Source organism: Scatophagus argus, chromosome 13 (assembly GCF_020382885.2).
Source record: "Scatophagus argus isolate fScaArg1 chromosome 13, fScaArg1.pri, whole genome shotgun sequence".
Classification (NCBI taxonomy): domain Eukaryota; kingdom Metazoa; phylum Chordata; class Actinopteri; family Scatophagidae; genus Scatophagus; species Scatophagus argus.
In genome coordinates, this window is record NC_058505.1 from 7395447 (window position 1) to 7417784 (window position 22338).

Genomic DNA, 22338 nt, shown 5'->3' on the forward strand with positions numbered 1-22338 from the left:
TTGGGAGCAGCGCGCATGATAATAACAGAGCAGCCGTCTTTCTCTCTATGTCAGGAATATTTATTTTAAGGCGTTTGCTAAGCATGAATTACAGGAATGGAGAAATGGACTGGCGGTGGGCTGTTTTCACGCTGTTTTTGAACTTTCAGTTCACTTACGGGTCCCCCTCTTCGTATGACTTATTCCAGGGGTCTGCATACACTGGAGTGGTGCACAGACACAGAAATAGGTAAGTGACGTGTTTCTTTTAAAGTATCTTTTTCTGTTGTGGTTTTGTGAAAGGCCTTACAACAGTCGTTCCTTTTTCACCAAACTTCTCCCGAAGTCGCGCTTTATTTGCGCGATTGCGAATAAAAATGCAGCGACGACCCGAGTTCTCATTGATCGGAAAGACCTCAGATCGACGAAGTCTTTAGCCTGTTATGGTCAAATGGAGCCTGTTAACATTCGCTGTGCCTTTATCAACCGGTTCCTAAATTAGTCTCCAGTTTGCCAGCTGTTGCCAAACACGATAAGATCCAGATAAACACTGGAATGTCAGTGATTACTCCAATCCCTCATCTACCAGAGACCATTAGTGTATTTGCAGCTTTTCCTGATAAACTAAAATAGCCAAGCAGGGAAAAAGAAGTGAAAGGAACAAAGTCAGGTTTATGGAAAAGCTCAGTAAAACCTGAGGACATAATTGTGATGTTTTTTAATCATCAACCCTCAACTAATTCTAATGCATTTGCAGGTTTTGTGTGTAGATAGGTATATGTTGAAGCTCCTGCTTGTGCCTCTCTCCTCAGGAACTGGTGTGCGTATGTGGTGCGAAGGAACGTGAGCTGCGCCGTGCAGGGAGGTGTGGAGAGCTTCCAGGAGCCCATAGTGGCCCCCTGCCCAGCCTACCAGCCAGACTGCCAGCAGCAAGTGACGTGAGCATCCGGGGAGCAACGGGAAGGGGTCGAGGGTGCATCATGTTTAGATGTATGAGACAGACTGCAGCTCTGATACAAAATGTTTGGCTCTGGAAGCAGAAATGTTCACACTGGCTAAAGAAACCTCACTGGCAGAATCAAAAGCAAAGCATAGTTAAAAATGCTCACTGAAATGACAAAAGGTTAAACAGGAACTGTAGCTTTGCGCTACCAAGGACTGGATTTCTCTCTCTGAAATGCAATAAAAACGGTCACTTAATGTGAAATAACTTTCCATGTGACAAGCTAGTGTTCATGGCCAGTAGTAATCAGCGGTTACCTATGGATGCAGCATACCTGCATGAGCAGTAAATACAGCATATGACATTTAAATCAATATGGACCGTCATTAACATGAGCACGTTCAAAAAGCAACAGAATATGGAGAAATAATGTGGACTGACACACCGTGCAGGTAAACAACTGTGAGAAATGGATCAGAAAAGAATGATTTTATAAATGTGTCATCCAAATATTTAAAAATACGTGTGTTTCTGCAGGGTATTTGAAGCTTTTATAAGCTAAATCCTGTCTCCAACTCAGATTTGTCTGTTCACAAAACCATAAAGACACACAACTCAGTCTGTATCTGTATCTAACTGGGGAGTTACCTTGGTGATTAATTCTGTTCTCGATGAGGTTGATTTGCAAGTTTCCATATTTTCCATCGTGAGCTGTTATTAGTGGAGAAGCACCACCTGTATCTGTGGCGATCCGCGTACACAAACACATGCGCAAGAGCCATTGTGTTGTGGAAAAGATCCCTGGAAACTGCTCATTCTTATGTCACAGGACCACCTTTCCAAGTTTCTGCAAAAGAGAGCTGGCAGTGAGAAAAGACACCTCGTGTTTTTTCCATTTCTAAGCGATGACATACAGTGCTGGCTTCACTCATGTTGGGATTAGATTTAAGCACACATAGTTGCTTACAGTCATAATGTCAAGCGTTACCGTCCCTGTTCAGTTTCCTTTAGGCTATTTTCAAGCAAGGACAGTGTTATCTGTGAGGGTAACAGTGGAAATGTGCAAAGATCATTGTTTCAGTCATCAACTTTCCAGATGTCCAGCACAACATGACCCCTGCCTTCAGGGAAGTGATGTCATCTATTGTTTCTTTGGAAACAGTTTGCCTTGGCTGATTTTCACGTCATGGGGAAGAGCAGAGAATCTCAAAACAGTGCATAATGTCGGAAAAAAACAGACAGTTTGGTGACTGCAGGACTCAACAGCTCCCAGTGAAATTACATATTATTAAATACTTACGTTTTTTGCAATAGCAGAGTAATTTTGTAAAAAGACAGGAACCCCCCCCCCCAAAAAAGCTTGTATTCATATTTGTTTGACATTATGAAAAACGTATATGATTACTCTGCCTTGTTTTACAGATACCATAACCGGTTTCGACCCACGTACAAAATTGCCTTCAAGACTGTCACAGAGTTAGAGTGGAGATGCTGTCCTGGTTTCCAAGGTCCCGACTGTAAAGATTTAAAGCCACCTCCCGACAGACAAACAGTTCAGGGAATACAGCCTTACCTCCCAGCAAATCCTGGACACACAACCAGACACACACAGAGTAAGACGGTGTTTTCTGATCTACCTTGGGTGTTTTTGTCATTTTATGCTAAATATCTACATATTGACAACATTTTACCAAGTAGGACTGAGTTGAGGTATTTCACAATAAAACTTCTTGAAGGACACACATTATTTTGTATTCATTAATAAAAACTCTAATAAGTTATTCTCTGATCACAGGGCCGGAGCGGAGAGAGACCGGGCACCACGAGACGAGGCATGGCGGCACAGATAAGGTGCATCTTCTGGAAGGTGAAGTTCAGCGTCTGTCTCAGACAGTCCTGGATCTTCAGTCAACTTTGACAGAGTTGACTGGCAACCTCCGCACAGACCTGCAGGAAGACACAAAGAAGATGCTGGTGACACTTCTCAACAACATGCGTCCACCAGACAGTGCTACATCTGCAGACACGGAAGAGAACCCGGCCATGCTGGACGGTCATCAGGCAACTAGAGGTGGCATTGCTGGAGACAAGGCTATGGAAAAAATAATGACCCGGTTGGATGATATCAGCACGGCATTGAAAAGCAAGGATGAAGCTTTGGAAGACCTACGAGGAACCATGACAAGTCATGAGGGGCAGATCCGTGTCCTGATGGATGCTTCTCAGTCTCAGACTCCAGGAATTGTGGAGTTTGATGTTATCCAGACCTACATTGATGGGAAATTTGAAAAACTGAGGAAGGAGATAGACCAGAATTTGGAGGAACAGATGACCAAACTACAAAGCTCATGCACTGACAAGATTGACACCTTGCAGAAGACCTGTGAGGACAGCCGCGACCAAGGTTTGGTCCGCCTGACCAAGCTGGTTGATACCAAGGAGGCTGATCTGAGAAAGGAGATGAGGGAACTACGCCTGGACATGGTCGCTGCAGACGGACCTATACGAACTCAAAGGCAGACGGATCCATCCAAAGCAGAAGAGGATCATAGTGACCACAAAGACCTGTGGCGTGAGATTAATCGTATTGCAGAGGCTCACCGTATCCTGAATGTCCGCATTGACAACGAGTTGGCCCACCTTTCTGCACCTCAGGAGGACAATGATTTCAGCCTACTGATTGAAGAGCTTGAGGCACGTGTTAATATCACAGAGCAAAATGCAGAGACCCACTGTTTCTATATTGAACAGAAGTTGACCCGTACGATTGCTGACGAGGTGGCAGCACTGCGGCAGCTTCTGGACGAGCGTCTGAACAGCATGGAGGACCAGTTCACAAACATGCTGGTGGAAATGAGCAACAGCTCCTTCCCTGGCATGTTTGGTGAATCCTTTGATGCTATCCAGTCAGAAGTCAACAATAATAAGTTCCTTCTCCAAGGTCTGGATGACAAGGTCAATGCTGTTGGAGAGCTGTGCTCTGCAGGATGTTCAGGCTCAGGCACTGTAGGCACAGTGAGTTCCTCAGCCACACCTAAAAGTCTAGAAAACATTTTGAAGGACCTGAGTCGGTACAGGAATGATTTGGATGTTCTTCACACAAATGTCAGTGCAAACACGGACAAGCTCAGGCAACTGGAGGATCTTGTCGAAAGGCAGTCAGTGACAAACGAGCAGCGGGCAAAGACGATGGAGGACTTCCAGAAAGGACTGATTAATCTCCAAGATAATGTGCTTGGTCTGGCTAGTTCTGTTACTGCATTTAGCGATTTATTAAGCAAATACAATCAGGACATGGATAGAGTAAACTCGACATGCTGCCATCCATCACAGAGTGGCACTGGGAGTCCAGAACGGGACAACTGGGCATCAGTCGTAGCAGTACCCATTAATCAGGCAGATGACACCAGACGTCAGGTGGAGGAGCTGAAGAGCAGGCTTGATACACTCAGTCAAAAGGTGTCATCTGAACTGAGTCAATGCAAACAGAACACACAGGGTGTTTCTGATGGCATTTCTGCTGTGGGTGAACGTGTGAGCAGACTTGAAAAGGTGTGCATAAGGTTAGATGGAGTTTCTGCCAATATCAAAGGGCTGAAAGACGGACTGGAGAGACACGTCGGTGGTCTGCGGGACTGTGTCTACAGGATGAACGTCACCTGTGGAAATCATGGAGCAGACATCGCCACTCTGCGGAATTCTCTGCAGAGGTTCCAGGGACAGCTGTCTGCAATGGCCAGACATGTTTTGAAAGACGTTTCTGCCAAAGAGCCGGGTGAGTTGGCCTTTTTTGATAATATCTCTGGTAATATCTTTCAAGGGTTCACGAAAGGGCCTCTTTGGCTTTCAGTCACACAAACCAATTCATTATGAGCTCATATTAATGAATATTTATTTAATCAGAAGATCCCTGAATTTGGGTAAAATATTCAAAGGACTTCCCTGCAGAAGTTATGAATTATTATGTTGAATATCTACAGCATTGGTATTTGGTTTTAGGCTCTGACTTTGTCACAGCAGCCTCAATACAGCAGGGGCTGGGAGGTGACCATACTGACTTCTAACCTAAAGGAATGCAGACTCAGAGCATGCAGGTGGATGCTGGGGTGGAGGCTGGGCTTATGAAACACAAGGAAGGACAGCTGGCTTTCGGATGACTGCCATGTTTAGCAGCAAAGCAGAACAGAGTTGATATAAACGGAACACACAGCCACAGCAGCAAAGCAGAGAGTGAGCAGAGCACTGCTTATGTACACCGCCATGGAAAGAGCATGGTGGGAGAGCAAAACAAGGGACTGGCTGTCTGAACTATTTAGCAGGCTTTGCATCATTAGCGAATTTAAATGAATAATTCAGCATTTTGGCAAACAGGCTTATTGGCTGTCTTGTTGAAAGTTGGATGAGAAGCAATCTGGGAATTCAATACAAAGCTACAGCCAGCAGCCAGCTAGTTTAGCTTAGTATAAAGACCGGAAGAACTGGAAAACGGCTAGTGTGCCCATGTCCAAAAATAACAAAACCTGCCTACCAGCATGCTACTAATTAACATGTTATATCTTAATTGGTAGGTCTTATCTATGTTTTTGTTTAATCTCTAAAAGAAAAAAGTGTAAATGCATCAAGTTGTTTTTAGGGGGTTATGTGCAAGACATTTTTAGAAACCTTTGGACAAAGCTAGGTTAGCTGTTTCCCCTCATTAACAGTCTTCATACTAAGCTAAACTAATTGGGTGCTGGCTACAGCTTCATATTCACAATCTCAGTAAATAAGCATATTTCTCAAAATGTCAACAAGATATCCTGCATGACAGGAATTAAACACAGGTTATGGCACAATTTTACCACTTAAAAATAAATTGATTTCCACATTAGTGCAGTCAGATACTGAAATGAGCCAAAAGAGGTTGGACCAAAAAAAAAAAAATACTGACAAAACACTCCTTTGCAACTTCCTCTCTAACATCCAACATATGAGTTTATCAAATGAGATTAACATCTGTGTAAACATAAACTTTTCCTGAAGATAATCCTCCATATAATGCTATTCTGCTTGCTTGGTTTACAAGGAGGTTTGGAGGGAAGGATTATATCCCACGAATGGCCACAGGGTATTTCCCGGAGACGGGGGACACGAGTTCACTGGGCCTCCTGTGCTCGCTTTGAGTATGTCATTCAATATGTCCCAGCACCAGTTCAGAGGCCCACACTGGAAACTTCCTGTGACTTAGATTCATGTTATCCCAAGAATTCCCCAGTTTTCATTTAGGGAACTGGATAGGTACATTTTTAAATGCCGAGCTCAGCCCCTCCCAACTACTCAGATGATTTACTCTCATGTAATTTTCTCAATGTCAGAACACCAGCGGGCTGTTGCATCTTTCCCACTGTCTTTATGAGCATGCTGACTTTATTGCACCATGACATAGCTTATTTTTTCTTTTTTTGAATACTCATACCACAGAACTGCAGACCTGAACCTCAGGTCCTGGTCTTGCTGTACACACCTCCCTCCATGTCCTTTTCCTCCTCCTTGCACATGTACACATACCAGCCTCCAGAGATTCCCATAGGGTGACCTCAGCCTGATGTGTGGAGTCTGGTCCTCATTAAGGGCCCTGACTCACTCCTGGAGCCAGTCTTGATAGAGAGGGGAGAAGCAGGGCTCCACACCCAGGACCAGATGCTTCGACTACCCTCAGCTGTGATGTCATGACTGGGGCCCCAACATTGGTGCCTCCCTTTCTTAGATTAATGGTTGTGGTGTGGAGAGACAAAGAGCACGAAGGCATTTTGTATTCCATTACAGTCTTGGCCAGATATGGCCTTTTACCTCCAAACTGTGATATTTGATTTCATCACCGCACATGTAACCTTATACTGCACCTCTGCCCAGCATTAAATCAGACAGAACTGCGCGTCCTGCAGTAGGATTGTGTAGCAGTTTGTCGGGGGTCTTATTTTATGACTATCTTCTATTTATATATTGTCATAAGAAACCCCAAAACAGTTTCTAGCTTTTATTTAGATGAGTGAGCATATTTTAAAAGATATATTCGACATTTCGGGAAATATTTGCTGTCTTGCTGCTTGTGAGACAGGCTTTTGTCCCTTAACCCCTCACCACTGGTAGTTGTAATACTGTGGTGGAGCCAGGCTAGCTGTTTCCATGTGCTAAAGCTAAGTTAACGAGCTGCCGTTAGTAGCTTGCGGTTTCAAGCTACAAGCACAATCAAACTCTTGGCATTAAGCGTTTCCTTATATGTCAATCTGTTCCTTAAAGGGAAAATATTATCATATTTTCTCACTTGGTGCTCACAGTCCCAAAGCCCACAAGAGAGAGGGTTGAACCCTGTGGCTGTCAGAAAGCAGGAAGATTTAATGTTTTTTTTTTAAGTTTGGGAAAGAGAAATAAGTCTAAACAGAGATACAAATATCCATGAAAAAAATCCCGGCTCTATGGGTGTGCTGCTGCTGCATCTTGGTGGTGGTGGTGGAGGAGGAGGTGGTTGAGAGACTACTGAAATGTTTCCTCTGTGTTTGAGCTCATATTCTCCACTCAGTCACATGAAAACCCCGAGGACGCTGTAAACAGACGAGGTGTTGTAATAACATAACTGAAAGATTAACTGGAATAGCTCTGCCCTTACTCAATGTGACTGCCCGATGGAATTGTGTGACTTCAGTTGCAAGATGTTGGCGCTGCATCGCCCCGCAAAACAGCTGGTGGAGCGGAGGTCTGCCACTGCAGCTTGCATGTGTTTGTTTCCGGCTGTTTCCTCTCCGTCAGGGAGTTGTGGCTTAGCGGCAGCGGCTCTGGTGCATCATTTAAAACTGTAACGATCATGTGTCAAAGTCACTGTGAAATTAGACGAGAGATTTGAGGGGTGCAAACTGTTTAGGAAATGTTGTCGAAATGCTTGTATTTTCACAGAGCTCGAGCATGCTGTTCATCATTCAGACGGTGACTAATCAGCCGTCTTGTGCTGAATTTTCTCATTCGATTCTCAAGCTGTTTTTTTTTTTTTTCTACTCCTCCTGTTTTTTTGGAGGTGATCCCAGTCTGACTCAATCACTTCCCTGTCTTTTTATTTCTCTGTCCCTTATCTCTGAATTTCTCTCACTGTACTCCCTTGTTGCTCTCTCCTTCTGTCAAGCCTTTTTCTTCTAATTTGTCCTTCCAAAAATGCCAGAGGACTTTTTTTTCTCCTCTCTCTCTCTCTCTCTCTCTCACACCACTCTATCCTCTTAGTATCTATCGACACACAGGGCCTTCAGAAAATAAATTTAAAAGAATAAAAGTTGTTGGTTTAGAGCTGAGATAAAATAAAGGCTTTGATTTCACGGATCAATGCTTTGCAATTGATCATTCTGACTTTGTATCGAAGAGACGGGCAGGAAGATTAACTGTCTGCCGTGATGAGGGAATACAAGAGAAACAAGATATCAAAGGCTTTTTGAAGTCAAAGGGTGCCTATTGGGAAAGAAAGGAAAATTGTACTCGACGCTGCCGCTGACACACACTGTATATATTTAGTCAGCACCACAGTTTGAGGGGGCGCTTTTCACTGCAACAGCTTTCCCAGAGAAATTTCTCAAGCTGCAAGGTGAGGTGTCTCCATCTCTGACCGGGGGAGCCCATCTGGAAGTCTTCAGAGGAGAATGGACCCAGATACAGACACAATGGGAGTCCCGGCTCTTCCATGCAGCTTCCATGCAGCTTGGACCCCCCCACCCCCACTTTCATTTCTATCACTGGAGCAAAATGGGGTGGAGGACCAAATTGTGTCCATGTGCATAGCAAGAAAAAGGAGTGTGAGTGAGGCGTTATACTGCATGTGTGTGTATTCAGCACACCCTGCTCGGTGCCCCTTGACACCATTTTCCATCGCAGGATCAGCTTGTCTGTTGCAATATTCCTCGAGGTTTTCACACGCTTTTAAACACTCACGCAATGCCACCCGAATCAGGGACTACGGCCTCCCTCCCCCTGCAGTGTCTCAATGCGCTTGTTAGCAATAACATCTGGTTTTGGTGATGCTCATGGTTGCACCAGCACTCATGTGCGTCTTTGTCTCTCTCTCTCTCTCTCTCTCTCTCTCTCTCTTTTTTTTTTTTTCCGACTTTGCGGTTGCCCCCTTTGTGAGAGCTCATGGGAAATATGCACTCAGGCAAAAGGCGTCCTGAAGGAGGCATAGGGAGGATATGAAGAAGAGATTTCTGATTGTCTCAGTACAACATGATTGCTGGGTTTAATTTGTTTTTAATTATACATGTGGTTTCTTGTGGTATCTCTTGCAGTAAGGAGGAGGAATTTGGGTTATGGTGTTTTATTTGATAAGAACAGAGTGCTTGATTACTTTCATAATCCAGAGTAACAGGCACACTAATGTGATACGATTGCTTTCAGGTACTTTTGGATTCATCACTTTGCCTCAATGCCAGACTGAATGTACTATTGAGTTAACATTTGATTTATTGGAATATTGTTGGCAGAACTCACAGTGATTATACTTCGGATGGCTTTCTGCGTACGTGAGGACAAAAGTTCATTCTTACTGTAGGAAATAGTACTTTGACAAACTTAACTTGAGGTCCACTGACCAGCTTTTCTCCACAGCTTCCAAACTGCATTGTGTGGTCATCATCAGCAGATGGAGTCACAACAGACTCCATCTCCTAAAGACAGTGAGACGGGACTCCAGACAAAGCTAGCAGCCTGAGCTTCCTTTAAGATTAATTCGTACCCTGTGGAGTTTCCTGGGAATACAGTTCTCGTTTGCTAACAAAGGTTTTAAATGCATTTCCCTCCTCGTGAGAAAATGCAAGGCAATTTTTTTTTGTCTATTTTGAAAATCTGTATTGCTCAGACTAACATTTGGCCACTAGCAGTATTCTTCTTCCTTCCTACACCGTCAGCAGGAATGTGCTTTCGTTTGTGCAAAAACGGACACCCGTCTGTCAGAAGTACACCTCTGTGCTAATTTGTTTTTTTAGCGCTAGTTAGCTTACTAAACTATAATGATGAACGTGGTGCACATTTAAACATGGGTGTGTTTTCACAGCGAGCGTGGTGCCATGCTGAAGCACGGCCGTGTCTCAGTGCGGAGCTACTGGCATGGCTGCACACTCTGAGTCTTGTTGTAAAACCAGGATTTTGTTGGTTCAGGCAAAACTCTAAAAAGGCGGTTGCCATCAGCTGATCGGCAGTCAGCTGTCGAGTTCATGCTTCAGCATCTATGGCCTATTGTCTTCTCATGTCACACCGCCTACACTTCCATATCTGCACTTCTTGCAGATTTACAGCTTTAACATCTATGTTATCTGTAAAATCTGGAGATAAGAAATCACAATTTATTCTTCCTTCAGGTTTTTCGTCTTTTCTATTCTTTTAGAGCTTTCTTGAAGATCAGAGCTTTTTCAGCCAAATCTAACTGTATAAACACTTAGAATAAGTGGCCATTTCCTTGATGTAAGTGTCTTTGTCTGAATGACATTACTGTAATTCAGTTATATGTGCTCCATTTGTGCCCAACCTCGCCCACAAGGTTTCAACAAGACAACACTGAGACCCCTTCACAGAAAATCAAATTTGGCATGACACAAAATGTCTGACACCTGGTTGTTAGAAGGGTCTGACACAAAGCAGGCACTGTAATTATTTTTGTTATTTGTCCGCAGGACACTCTCACAGCATCTCCACACTCAGGCCCAGATGATGTCTGTGCCCTCAGGGGGTCTGGCAGGCAGCCAGCTGGTTTCCGTTCAGATGGTTCTCGTTACCTAAAACTCACACTGACCACCCGCTTTGCTTTTATGAAGGGTAATAAAGTTACCGGTTGAAAAAAAAAAACAACAACAAAAAAGAAGCTTGGAGGTACAGTGAAAACCACATCTAATTTGGCCTGTCATCAGAATATAAGTCGTATAATGAGAATTCACAAGAGAAAGAAGGGATGTGGTCTGAGAGTGAGTGAGGAAGTAAATAATTAAGTAAAATGGAGGCTTGTGCAATTGCAGTTACAACATTTTCCATAACTTTGGATTATAAGAGTTGTTGTGACCAGAAACTTTTTATGCGCGATGGTAACGCCTATGGTTACAAAGTAAACCATAAATTGCTGTATTTACAATCTTTGCACTGTTTGTCTTTTTCTTTTTGCTTTCTAAGGAATGACCCTGAGACCGGAGAGGCCTGCTCCTGTGCCAGATTCGACTCCGCCCAGAACCAGAATCCAACAAATCCACATCCCTCTCATCATCCCACCGCCGCCGTCCAGCCCCAGGCAGCCATACAGTCCGAGCCAACCGGGGCAGTCCAGCACACACACGATCAAGATCAGTTCGCCAAGGCAGCCGTCCAGCCCCCAGCAACCAGGACACCCCACTGTCCCCCTGGTTCCCATAAGGCCAGTGGTAGAGACGGGCGAGGCGGGACCTCCAGGTTACACCCGCAGGGTGACCGTGCGGAGAGGGTCTGAGGACTCTTCCAGCATGCCTGTCAAAGGATTTGCTGGAGCACCAGGTGAGTAGCGCTGATGACCACGATGGCCTACAGCTGAGAAGAGCTATAGATCTGCTGCTACTGTCTGATCTGCGCAAACACCGAACATCTGAACGGGCCGCACTCAAGGACACATGCATTTATGACACAAAAATACTCGATTTGGTCATTTTTAACTTTAAATGATAGCCTGCAAATACCAGTGAAATACATACTGCACAGGAGTTATCTATTGATGCTTACAAGGGGAGAAGCTCAGCGGTAACAAATTTATTTCACAATGATCTAAATGCTCTAAAAAGGAGGTCTAAATCCCCCTTAGGTTTTGAAAGGAGCCTTTAAGTTCATATCTGATTTTCTCAAGCTTCAGAAAACACAGCGTCTCTAATCCATCTTGTAAAGATAGAAAAGAATGAGACATCTGGCAGTCAACTAAGAAAAATGCAATGACCCCATAAGCTTTGCCTCTACGGGAGCGAGTTTCAGCTCCAAGTCCAAAACCAGGCACATGTGGGATCTGTTTTTTGTTTGTCTGTTTTATTTGGAACTCACACAGCACAAATATCTGAAGGCCTAAATCCATTCAAGGCACTGTAAACACCTGACTGTGCTTATGGGTCCCATTGTCCTGAAAGAACAAACTCAATTCAAATAGCCACTTGTAAAACCAAAATTATGCAGTCTGGATTACAACCTGTTTTATTTTAATTTATACCATCTATGGGAAACTGTCCCGCAGCGTTTTGCCATAATGTTCAGATGGAAAAACCAAACCTCGGGCAAGAGGCTTCACTAAACCTTGTCCAGAGATGATGATAAAACATGATGTGTATGTCATCTATTTCTTTTGCAGGCTATCCTCCCCTGCAGCCTGCGTCTTTCAAGCCTCACTCAACCCGCCGCCAAGGTATTGTAGCAGTTCATTATCAGGTTACACTGCACGCATCTACAGGCTCTGCCATTCCACTACATCAGTGCAAAAAAAAAAAAAAAAAAAGTGGAGAAGCTGTGAATAATTTGTAGCCTGAGAGTGCGAGGGAGTGGGAACTGGATGTGTTTAGTTTAGGGAGGTGTGGGCGGACTGTGGAAAGACTTTAGCTCGTCTGCAAGGACAAGAAACAATTTTACCCCGTCACGTTTGGTGATGATTATGAAAATTACTTCAGTAGATAATAGCTATATTGCTATATTCAAAAATCTATTTCTATTTACCAACCGCAAAAAAGGTACACAAAGATACTTAATGTAACAACACTTTACTTATTTGTACCTTGTAGTTCCTGTAGCAGAAAAGATGCCGTGGAACCCGATGCATCAACGTCCGCTTCAGTCGCCTGGTAAAATCCAGTCTTGAAGTCATCCTCTATCTCAGTGTTTGCTTCAATAAAGAAAAAAAAAAGCACACAAATCAGCAGTTCATATATAAAGAGCGCTGCTTTCTTGTACTTACTGTATATGAAGTTGGAACTGTGATTTACTGACGGACTCACTTGTGTGTTTTTCATTCCAGCTTCAGTCGTCGATGGCGCCTTTGCAGATCCCTTCTCCTTCTCTGCCGGCCTCACACAGCAGGCCATCTCTGGAGACTTTGGTTTCATCCGCTTCAACAGAGTCCTAGTCAATGACGGTGGACACTACAACCCCCACACAGGTACAGAACAACAACAACATGTTACTGATACTGTCCATCAGCTCGTCGGATATGATCATTTCACATCAGTCCTACAGAATCCATATTCAAATTACATAGAGAACCGATTTTATTGCTTTTTGTCTTTAAAAAAGACAATGTATTAACAAACACGTTCCTTCTCAGTCATGACTTATGAACCAGCAGAAACATGTGGCAGATCCTGCTCTCAGGTCCTGCTGTAACGTTTGCAGATAGATAGATAGATGGATAGATAGGTTGTTCATCTCCACAGGGGAAATTCAAAAATAACTGACGCTCAGATGCAGAGAAACAAAGGAGGCAGCGTAGAGTTCAGCCATGAGGCGATCCAAGGTCGTCAATCAATCCCAAGCACAAACCAGCAGAGCAGACGTGAGGAAGAAGGCTGGAAAAGCGATGCAAATATGAGGAGATACAAAGATATTCTGGGTGAAGACAACAGGTGAGAACAAGGGACCAAAGGACCAGGACTGCAAAGACACAAAAGGACAGCAACGCAATAAGACAGGCCTGCCCAACAGCAAACATCAGACAGTGTTAGTGACCAGCTGGTGAACATAGTGGAGCATTTAGCAGATAAAATAATTGAAGATGTACACAATTACACAGTATGCAGATATACATTACCAAACCGGTGCGTGTAATGAAATGTGTAATTCACATCTGAAAATGAATGCATGTGTGAGGATTCACTTAAATTTGACTCATGAACTGTACACCGTAACTGTGGACGATCCTGCATTGTTATGTACTGAAGCTCAGGGACCAGTTTCCCTGACAACAGCTTGTTGAATTTTAAGTCAGCTGTGAAATACTTCCCTCTTTGGGTTCCCCCGTTGAGATGCAGTGGAAGCACAGTAACAAGATTTAGCAGCAAAAAGACTGTAATTGCAGATACCCACTTAATTCGACTAATTTGGACAACTGAAGCCACAGATTATCCTTTGAATACGTTTATGAACGAATGAGGAAGTTGTCTCATGGTCTGTGATTACACAAAGCAAAACCTGTTTCAGTGTTCATAAGGGCACCTGACTGTGGCTTTAGCAAAGGGATGTGCGCCGTGAAGAACAGGACAGTCTGACTCTGTTTCACAAACTCATTATTGATCTTGCCCACACCCTCCCCTGTCTCATCTCTGCAGGGATCTTCACCGTCCCTCTGGATGGCCGATACCTGATTTCAGGTCTGCTGACTGCACGGCTAGGTGACCGAGTGCAGGCTGTCCTGTCCGTGTCTAACCGCAGCGTCCAGAGGCTGCAGAGCTCAGCCGGGCCTCTGGCTGCTCAGCACGGGGGATCAGCCGGTGGTCACTGTGGCTGCGGAGGCTCGGTGTCCTTCAGCCTGATCCTGCCCCTCAGGAAAGGAGACTGCGTGGGCCTGGTGAGGACCGAAGGCCAGCTGGCCACCACCGAGGCCAGGGAGATCCTCTCCACCTTCAGCGCCATCTTCCTGTACGCACCACAGGCCAAAAGATAGCTGGAGCTCAGCTGGGCAGGAACACTAAGGACTGGTTTGTTCCCAGATCATTGGACTGAAGGACATGTTGAAGAAATTAGTTTTCTTTTTACCGATTTGCTCTGATGTAGCTATTCTACCACGCAATACCACTGCGTGAAGTCCCTCAGTTATAAATTCAGTTAAGCTGTTATTACCTTGCAGTTTGTAAGCCATTTTCCAAATATACCTGTATACAAGAAGCAGGATTTGTTTCTAATATATTTGACTATCAAGTTGCCTTTTTTGTATCTATTGTGAATGTCTTGTGTATATTAGTGTTTATAAATTAACATTAAAACGCATAAAATGAAGTTATTATTTTAACAAAACCACCTCAGACTCGATTTACAGAATATTGTTGATGGGGCAACAAAGCATGTGTGAGCTAACTCCATTTTTCTGTGTAAAATCCACACGGTAGGAGAGAATGATGAATAAACATACATGAAAAGTTTAAGCAAGACAACACGTTTTGATTAATGTTACACACTTGGCCGACCTCAGAAACCGCACTGAGAAAGACAAGGTTAGAAACCCCATTTGGGTCATTACGTAGAGTGGGTGTGGGTGTAAAATAAATTTCCCCTCTCTTCACTCCTGAGATTTAGAAAATATTCCAACAGCAAACTCTCAGAAGCAGGAGGAGTGTGTTTAGACTTAAGTTCAGCCTCTGCGGACCTTTCCAAATAAAGAGGAAAAACGCCATTACAGTCCGCCAAATCACTGTTTTCATACATTTTTTTAAGATCTCAGGTTCAATACAACAAACTGACGTCCGGAGTTACTTGAGGGATCCGAAATAACTTCCTTCACATATTCTTGCTTAAAAAAAATAAGCATCAGAGTAGAGGTTAGTCCACTACCTTGTAGATACTGTTGAACTAGACAAGAACAGTGGAGCACACACAAAAGTATTCAGTTAGAAACTTTATTGAATACAAATATGTCCACAAGCTACACTTTGTTAGCTTCATTAGGCCTGTATATTTTTTTTTCCTTCTTACAATGTATTTTTGTTCATTAAACATACTTTAAACCACATTTCTATACAAATCAAACACAGCATACAATTAAGGTATTTCTGTTGGTCAGACGCAAATCAGAGAGCAAGCAGAATGAAACAAACGTCATCCCACAAAAGATCGTACACTTTATAAGAAACAATAAAACAAAAGGCATCAGAGACAGGAGAATGTGATGATCAGCACATACACTGGATCATTTTCCACAGCAGTAGAGTGAGAGCGAACAATATTACAATATTATATACCACGTATCCCAGGATCATAGAGGATGAAGTGTGATTCTTCCACACAAGATACTTTACTTTCATAGAAAGAATGGAATTCATTTTGTTAATAATAAGATAAATCTATTTGACTTCACCAAACTTCACGCAAAACAAGAAAAAAAAAAGAAGAAAAAACAAGGCAGAACACGTCACAAAAACATCTGAGCTACAGAGTGAACGCGGAAACACTTCGGGCAAATGATGTCGACTAATAGCGGATGTGCCCATTAACGCCAGTTGTGCTTTTCTTCATTATTAAATGGTTCTGTCTGTCAGGTCTCACTGCTGCTCATTTCTGATTTTTACCCCACGCTAGCACATATTAGCACGTTACTGTCACGCTTGTGCAGGAGGTATGATCCACGTCTTCGGAGTGGCACGTCTGCCCACAAGCTTTTTCCTACAACGCGCACGCACGTAATGCCAGTGAAGCGCTTCAAAGAGCTTCCTGCTCACTGTCAAGTATTTCCTGTTTATCTCCAAACAAAACCAGTGGCTCTTCCTCTGGTCAACACAGAGAGGGGATCAGTCTTTTTTCTGGATCCCGCTCTGTCTTTCTCTCTCTCACACTCACACACACACACACACACACACACACACACATATTTATTTTGTTTCTGAATCATCAAATTTTTCCTTGCAACCTACAAACACAAGTCTCCTTTCAACAATTACTTTAACTGACATTTATCAGGGTATACGATACGTCTGTGGTGTCAGAAGGTCACTCGCAGAACAAAGAAGTAAAACTAAAACTCTTTATCCTGCAATAATTGCAAACTCTTGTCTTTTGTCTATGAAGACCTTCGGGGAAGTGCACGTGGGCGGGGAGGTGAGTTGCGTCTCTGGGTGCAGCTTAGACAAAGTGCGTTGGATGAGTCTCAGTAAAGCCACTGAGGGAACACGAGCAAAGGGTGAATGATCCTGTCACCCACAACAGCAGCAGCACTCAGTGATTAGGTGTGCGCACACACACACATCACCCCAAAGTCATCCTACAGAAGACGTCGCAAAAGGAAATCCTTCACTTTAAGCTCCTTCTCCAGATCTGCTTATTTCCTCCGTTTCAACTCAAGCGTCATCTTTTCCATTTACACACATAGTTCAATACTAAAGCTGCAGATTCTGAGGTTCACTAAGGAACATGTGTGTCGAAGGTTTCACTGTAAAACAAGGAATACACATCGGTCTGAAAACAGGGTACACAACTTAAAGAAAAGAAAAGATCGTACAAGGCCTAGTAGTTAGTGTTTAGTGCATTTTAACCTGCGAACAACTATACAAAAAAAGTTTGAAGTACTTCAACATTGCATTGGTGACAAATTACTTTTTCCAGACAAGCAAAGGCATCACGATAGAAATCAATAACTTAACGGATAACGGATCAATTACCATAAATAATAACTGCATTGTTAACAGAACCCACTTGGCTCGCAGGAGCTCCTATAACAGAATAAACATAATAAAATAACACCAAGACAAAATGCCATGAAGCTGCTTCATTTTGTTTTTAAGTCACATGTGACTGTGTATCTTCACATACTTGTTGGCAAATGTATGTCCCTGTTGTGCCCTTGAATAATAGCAATACCAAACATGACTCATTCAGCGCAAACATTTTAAGCTCTCCAGGGAAGAACAATCTGAAATCAGTTCCACCAACCATAAACTAATGACTACAGTCAGTCCAAGATCAAGAGAGTCGGGAAGAAAACTCAACACATACAGTAGCTTTCTGGAAATCAACTACTGTGTACGGTTTGTATGTGGCACAGTAGTTATTTGCCAGCAACTCTCACTGTTTCATTTGATGTTTTAGAACAGAAGAAAGCCACAAAATAAAGGCTGGATACCTGCGTGTAGGTAAACAGCAGCCACAGCAAAATACCAGCCCACGACTATTGGACAGTGTACACTGCCTGCGCCGTATTAATTAACAGTATGTACTTTTTCACTTTGAACATTTTATTTTGCTCCTTCGGGGCTTTCAGAAAATCTGACTAAAGTGCATCGAGAAAACAATGTCTTCTCCGTCTGCACAGCTCAGACTCTGTTGCTGATGGGCTGATGCCTCGTGTGGGGTTTCAGTCCCTTCCCTGATGGCAAATGCAGATCATCCTCCGCAGGCATGAGGAAAGATGATAGTTTAGCTGGCGGTAAGTCTTTACTCTCTCAGGGAAGAAAATTTTTAGGGATGATTCACCAGGATTTACTGTTCTGGTTCTTCTTCTGCAGCTTCTAAATCACTTCAATGGCTAATTACAGTTTACTAACTTCTTTGTGTTTATGGCCATAGCCCTGTTACTGTGTGACGCTCACTGTAGAGATGTTTGTGCGCAGGTCTGAGTACTCTACACAAGGAAAGTCTGGGGTTCAGTCCATTTGTTTACTGGAGATGCATCCAAGTGCACAGCCCAACTGCATCTATATGAATACCTGAGTATCCATATGCGCTGGATCAGAGCAGCTCATCAGGGTTGATTAATGGTATGGGCTGCCTCCAGTAGCAGAAAGAGCTGTACTCCGGCATGACAAAGGCCTCGTTCTGCTCTTTACTCAACAGAGGGAACACATGCTCCACCAGCTCACTGAGCCTGCTGTAACTGTGGGGAACGAGACGAGGGAAGAAAGTTAAATCCTGAAAGCTGAAATGATTACTTCCAGCTAGTTGGCAATCAAGCAAAAACAAATGAACACAGAGTAAAATTAGCACAAATCTGAAATCGTGTTTTGGTCCAGGAAACAAATTTAAGCCTTAACATTTACGCTCCATTTTGTTCTCCACCAACTCCTGAGGAAACATCCTGCACTTTGGCTGATGAAAACAGTGAAGCACTTAGCAGCTGACTTGCTAACTTTTTCTTTCTTTTGACTGGAGCTAGACAGGAAGTGGGCAGTCAACTAAGCAGAACTTCTGCTTCTGGAAACGAGGTTGATGAGAGCGGTGAAAATAAACCAAAACAGAAGCTGGGGGCCGTGCAACTACAACACAAACCTGAAAGATGCTAAAAAGCCTTTTACAAAAGTCTGATCTTTACTGCTGGCAATCTTTATGGTGAGACGCACCAAAGCGGTCAGTTAATATACTTACGAGGACTTGTTTCCCTTGGTCTGCTCCTGGATCAGTTCTCCTTTTGGGTTCACTGTGAAGATCCTACACACTGGAACTCCCACCTCCTTATAGGCAAAAACGTCCTGCGTAGAGACAACATGGAATGAAAGTCGACCTGTGATCCAAATGTAAGCAAAACCAATGCAACTGCAATAAACTGCATTCCTAACTCTTTGAAAACAAAGGCAAGTATGAGATTAGTTAAAAACACACACACACACACAAAGTGCAAATTTTGAATAAATCTGTCATTCATATGGTTAGAAATTAGTGACTGGACCTTTAAAATCCATCTGAGAACACATTTTGTCATGTCACTTTCAGAAAGTTGTTCTCATACATAATAGACGCTGGTACAAACTGACATAAGTACATTAATAACATTAACCACAGATTTCCTGTTTGTGTTCCACCTAATGCACGTAATGGCAATATTTCTACACTGAATGTTTTGGTGGGCAAGTGGGAGACTGTGTGTGTGTTTGTGTGTGTTATTTTTTTGGTCTTCTATTCTTTGGCCAGAGTTCCAGACAGACAGAGTTTTGATGGCCGACCCAGTGCTTCATCTGGGTGTTGGTGTTTATGCAGCTGAAGACGAGACGCTGTGCCCAGCTGGAGCTCCGATTCACAGACCCTGTCACATGGGACCAATACTCCAGCCAGTGACCTCAGCTCAGGTTCAGCCCAGCACTGATTTCATACGTTTGTGTCTGCTAATTGATCGCCAAATTGTCATGTTGATCTCACAATACATCATGACTGCATCGACTTCTGGAAAACACAGCTCTCTGACATGTAAAAAGCAAGCGCTCTAATGTCTGGGAGTCTGACATCTTCAAACATCCATTAACTCACATTAGTTCTATTCCCAAAGGCAGCGTAGAATGGCTGCTTGTTATGCTGGAACAGGTTCTTGATGTCTGTAAGGCATTCAATCTTGAAGATCTCTGGTTTCTTCTCAATCACCTCCCTGAAACAAGCAGACAATCTGATTAAACACACATGTACATGTCCTCACCGTGGGTTGAGTCTGAATTAGATACGTTGGCCAAATACACGTTTAGCCTCTCTCTCAATTTTCTGTTTCTCATTAGATTAAATTATGCTTTTTTTTTCCTGCACAAGCAGTAGGTATGCATGCAACATACTGTGTGAAGCATAAGGAGGAAAAGTTTAGACCAAACGTGGGGATGGCAGGGATGTTTAAGTTACGCGTGAAGGTAAGCAAGAGGGCCATGTAAATAATGCAAATATGTGAGACCTGAAAACATTCTCACAAAAATCCACATGCTGGAGGTTGTTCTGGTGACACATTTACACGATATAAAATTTAAAAGGTCACAGAAAAATCTCACGGCCATGACGTATGATTTAAACAGAAATACAGCAGAGCAGTGTCTCTGCAAAACAACAAAACAGAATGTTTGTCTACTTGTGCTGACCTTTGAGCAGAGAGTATGGGTGCAAATTAAAAGAAATATATAAATAAAAAAATACTGGTTTTGGCCATGTTACGTGCGTGAAATTGATAATGGGCCTATGGCATAACAAGGCCTGTATTTTACCATTTGTGTGGTGTGTGCATTCAGCACTTAATTAAGCCAGAGGGTGGAAGACGGGCGCAAGAATTTAGTGATCCCAACGAGCCACTGACATTTACATCCACGGGAAGCTACAGCAGTCACAATACGTGTAGTGTTAGTGTTAATTAACATCAAAATATGCAGATATTAACTGTTGCCGAGCTCCATTGACTACTAACGACAGATTGGTCACATGTACTAAGTCTTGTTTACCAAGACCAAGAAATTTGCAACTAAATACACCTAAATTGTGCAATGAATACAAAAATACCTTTTCAGTATCATGGAGCATATTCAATTTGACATTCTTTTTGCTGAAAAATGAACACAAATGACAGTCTCTTAAGCTCTTTCAGAAAAAAAAACATGTCAATCACACATTAAGGGTGACGACTTCAAGGCTTTCGCCATCTCTGAAGAAAGAATTCAAGTGTGTTCAGAAGCGACTGCGTAACCCAGGAAATAAAAACGAAGACGTTAAGAAACCGCAAGAAAATGCTGAACATGAGTGTATTTCTAGAAGCTGGCAGCAAGGCAACCAACACAGTTAGCATTCACTTAGTTAGAGATTCATGAGTTTGAATGTTCCGTAGCCTTAACAACATCAGAATATGAACGGCTAATTATAATGAATGAGGCTTTGGAGAGGATTTTCAGCTGGAAAAAACTTGCTGAAATTTAATCTGAAATTAAGTTTGCAGACAAAGAAAGGATTATAGCTTGAAGGGAGACAAATACGAGGGGGTATGAAATCAGTTGGTTCGGTAATAAAGAGGATTTAACATATGTGATGATTTAGGGAATGAGAAATATTAGCCTTTATGACACTGAAACTGGTAATCATTTCTAAAGTATATTCTTGTACCTGTGGAAGGCAGAGAAGAGGCTGCTGGGAGACAGCATGAGAGGTCCACGGGGTAGGATGGTGCCCCCATCATTGACCCACTGCAGGTAACCTCTTGTCATGTCCGCCATGCCAATAGCCCGCGCTGAACAGTACAAGAACTTGTAGCCGTTCCTGCCAGTGGGAAGGTTATTGCTCATTAACGGTTGTTCCAATACAGTTAAATATCATGACCATCATTATCAACCTACCAAGAATAGCATTTAATTAGATCAGCTGCATTGGATGCTTTCATAATGTGCAGAAGTCAAACCAATTCAAAGAACATTTTACAGAGAAAAGACTCTATTTACTATTACTGCTAATGGTCACTACAGCCCATTTCCTGCTATGTGCATTGTATTTTTTATTCTCTGCATGACTAAAGGAGCGAAGGAGGCTCACGATGTCTTGATTATAGTTAAACCTCCTTGAGTCATGCACCTCAAAGCACCCCCACGCAAACCCTGGGAGAAAATATCACCTCCAAAGAAAGACGGCTGGGAATCAAACCCAGACAGTTCTAACCACTAAACAAAAGCATCCAACCTTCCTATGTGATTAATCAGTGCTGTAGTGCACTTACTCAGCTACTGAGTGGTAGAGTTTGGCAATGCCCTGGTGGGTCCAGTCTTTCCCCAACTGTGGTAGGATTTGTCCAAACACATCTGACCTACAACATTAAAGAAACACATACAAACGTTAGTGAAATAAGGACAGAGATATCCCCATCTGTCGGGGACACCCCTGCAAATCTGGCTTCAAAAACTTGTAGCAGATGTAGAGAAAGAGTCAGACAAAACATGCGTGAAAGAAAGTGAAGCAGATCGGTAGTAGCAGCCGTTCAAAAGAGGTCACATAAAGCACCATAACCA

General features: G+C 43.1%; 2 protein-coding genes across 6 annotated transcripts in view; one reads left to right on the forward strand and one right to left on the reverse strand.

Annotated features, from left to right (window-relative positions):
- On the forward strand, positions 1-16112 carry emilin2a (elastin microfibril interfacer 2a). Its single transcript, XM_046408947.1, is given in 10 exon segments — positions 1-42; positions 45-229; positions 792-917; positions 2345-2535; positions 2718-4697; positions 11090-11443; positions 12276-12329; positions 12700-12759; positions 12933-13073; positions 14239-16112. Coding segments are annotated over 10 exon segments (3453 nt in total). The 5' UTR covers positions 1-15; the 3' UTR covers positions 14574-16112.
- lpin2 (lipin 2) overlaps positions 15509-22338 on the reverse strand; it is a 20871-nt gene continuing 14041 nt past the window's right edge. For all 5 annotated transcript variants that reach the window (XM_046408952.1, XM_046408953.1, XM_046408950.1 and 2 more), the window contains 5 exons: positions 22050-22136; positions 21446-21598; positions 19853-19967; positions 18977-19080; positions 15509-18488 (listed from right to left, as the gene is read on the reverse strand). In XM_046408952.1, coding sequence (XP_046264908.1) covers positions 18344-18488; positions 18977-19080; positions 19853-19967; positions 21446-21598; positions 22050-22136 — 604 coding nt within the window. In that variant the 3' untranslated portion in view covers positions 15509-18343. The remainder of the gene's footprint in view (positions 18489-18976; positions 19081-19852; positions 19968-21445; positions 21599-22049; positions 22137-22338) is intronic.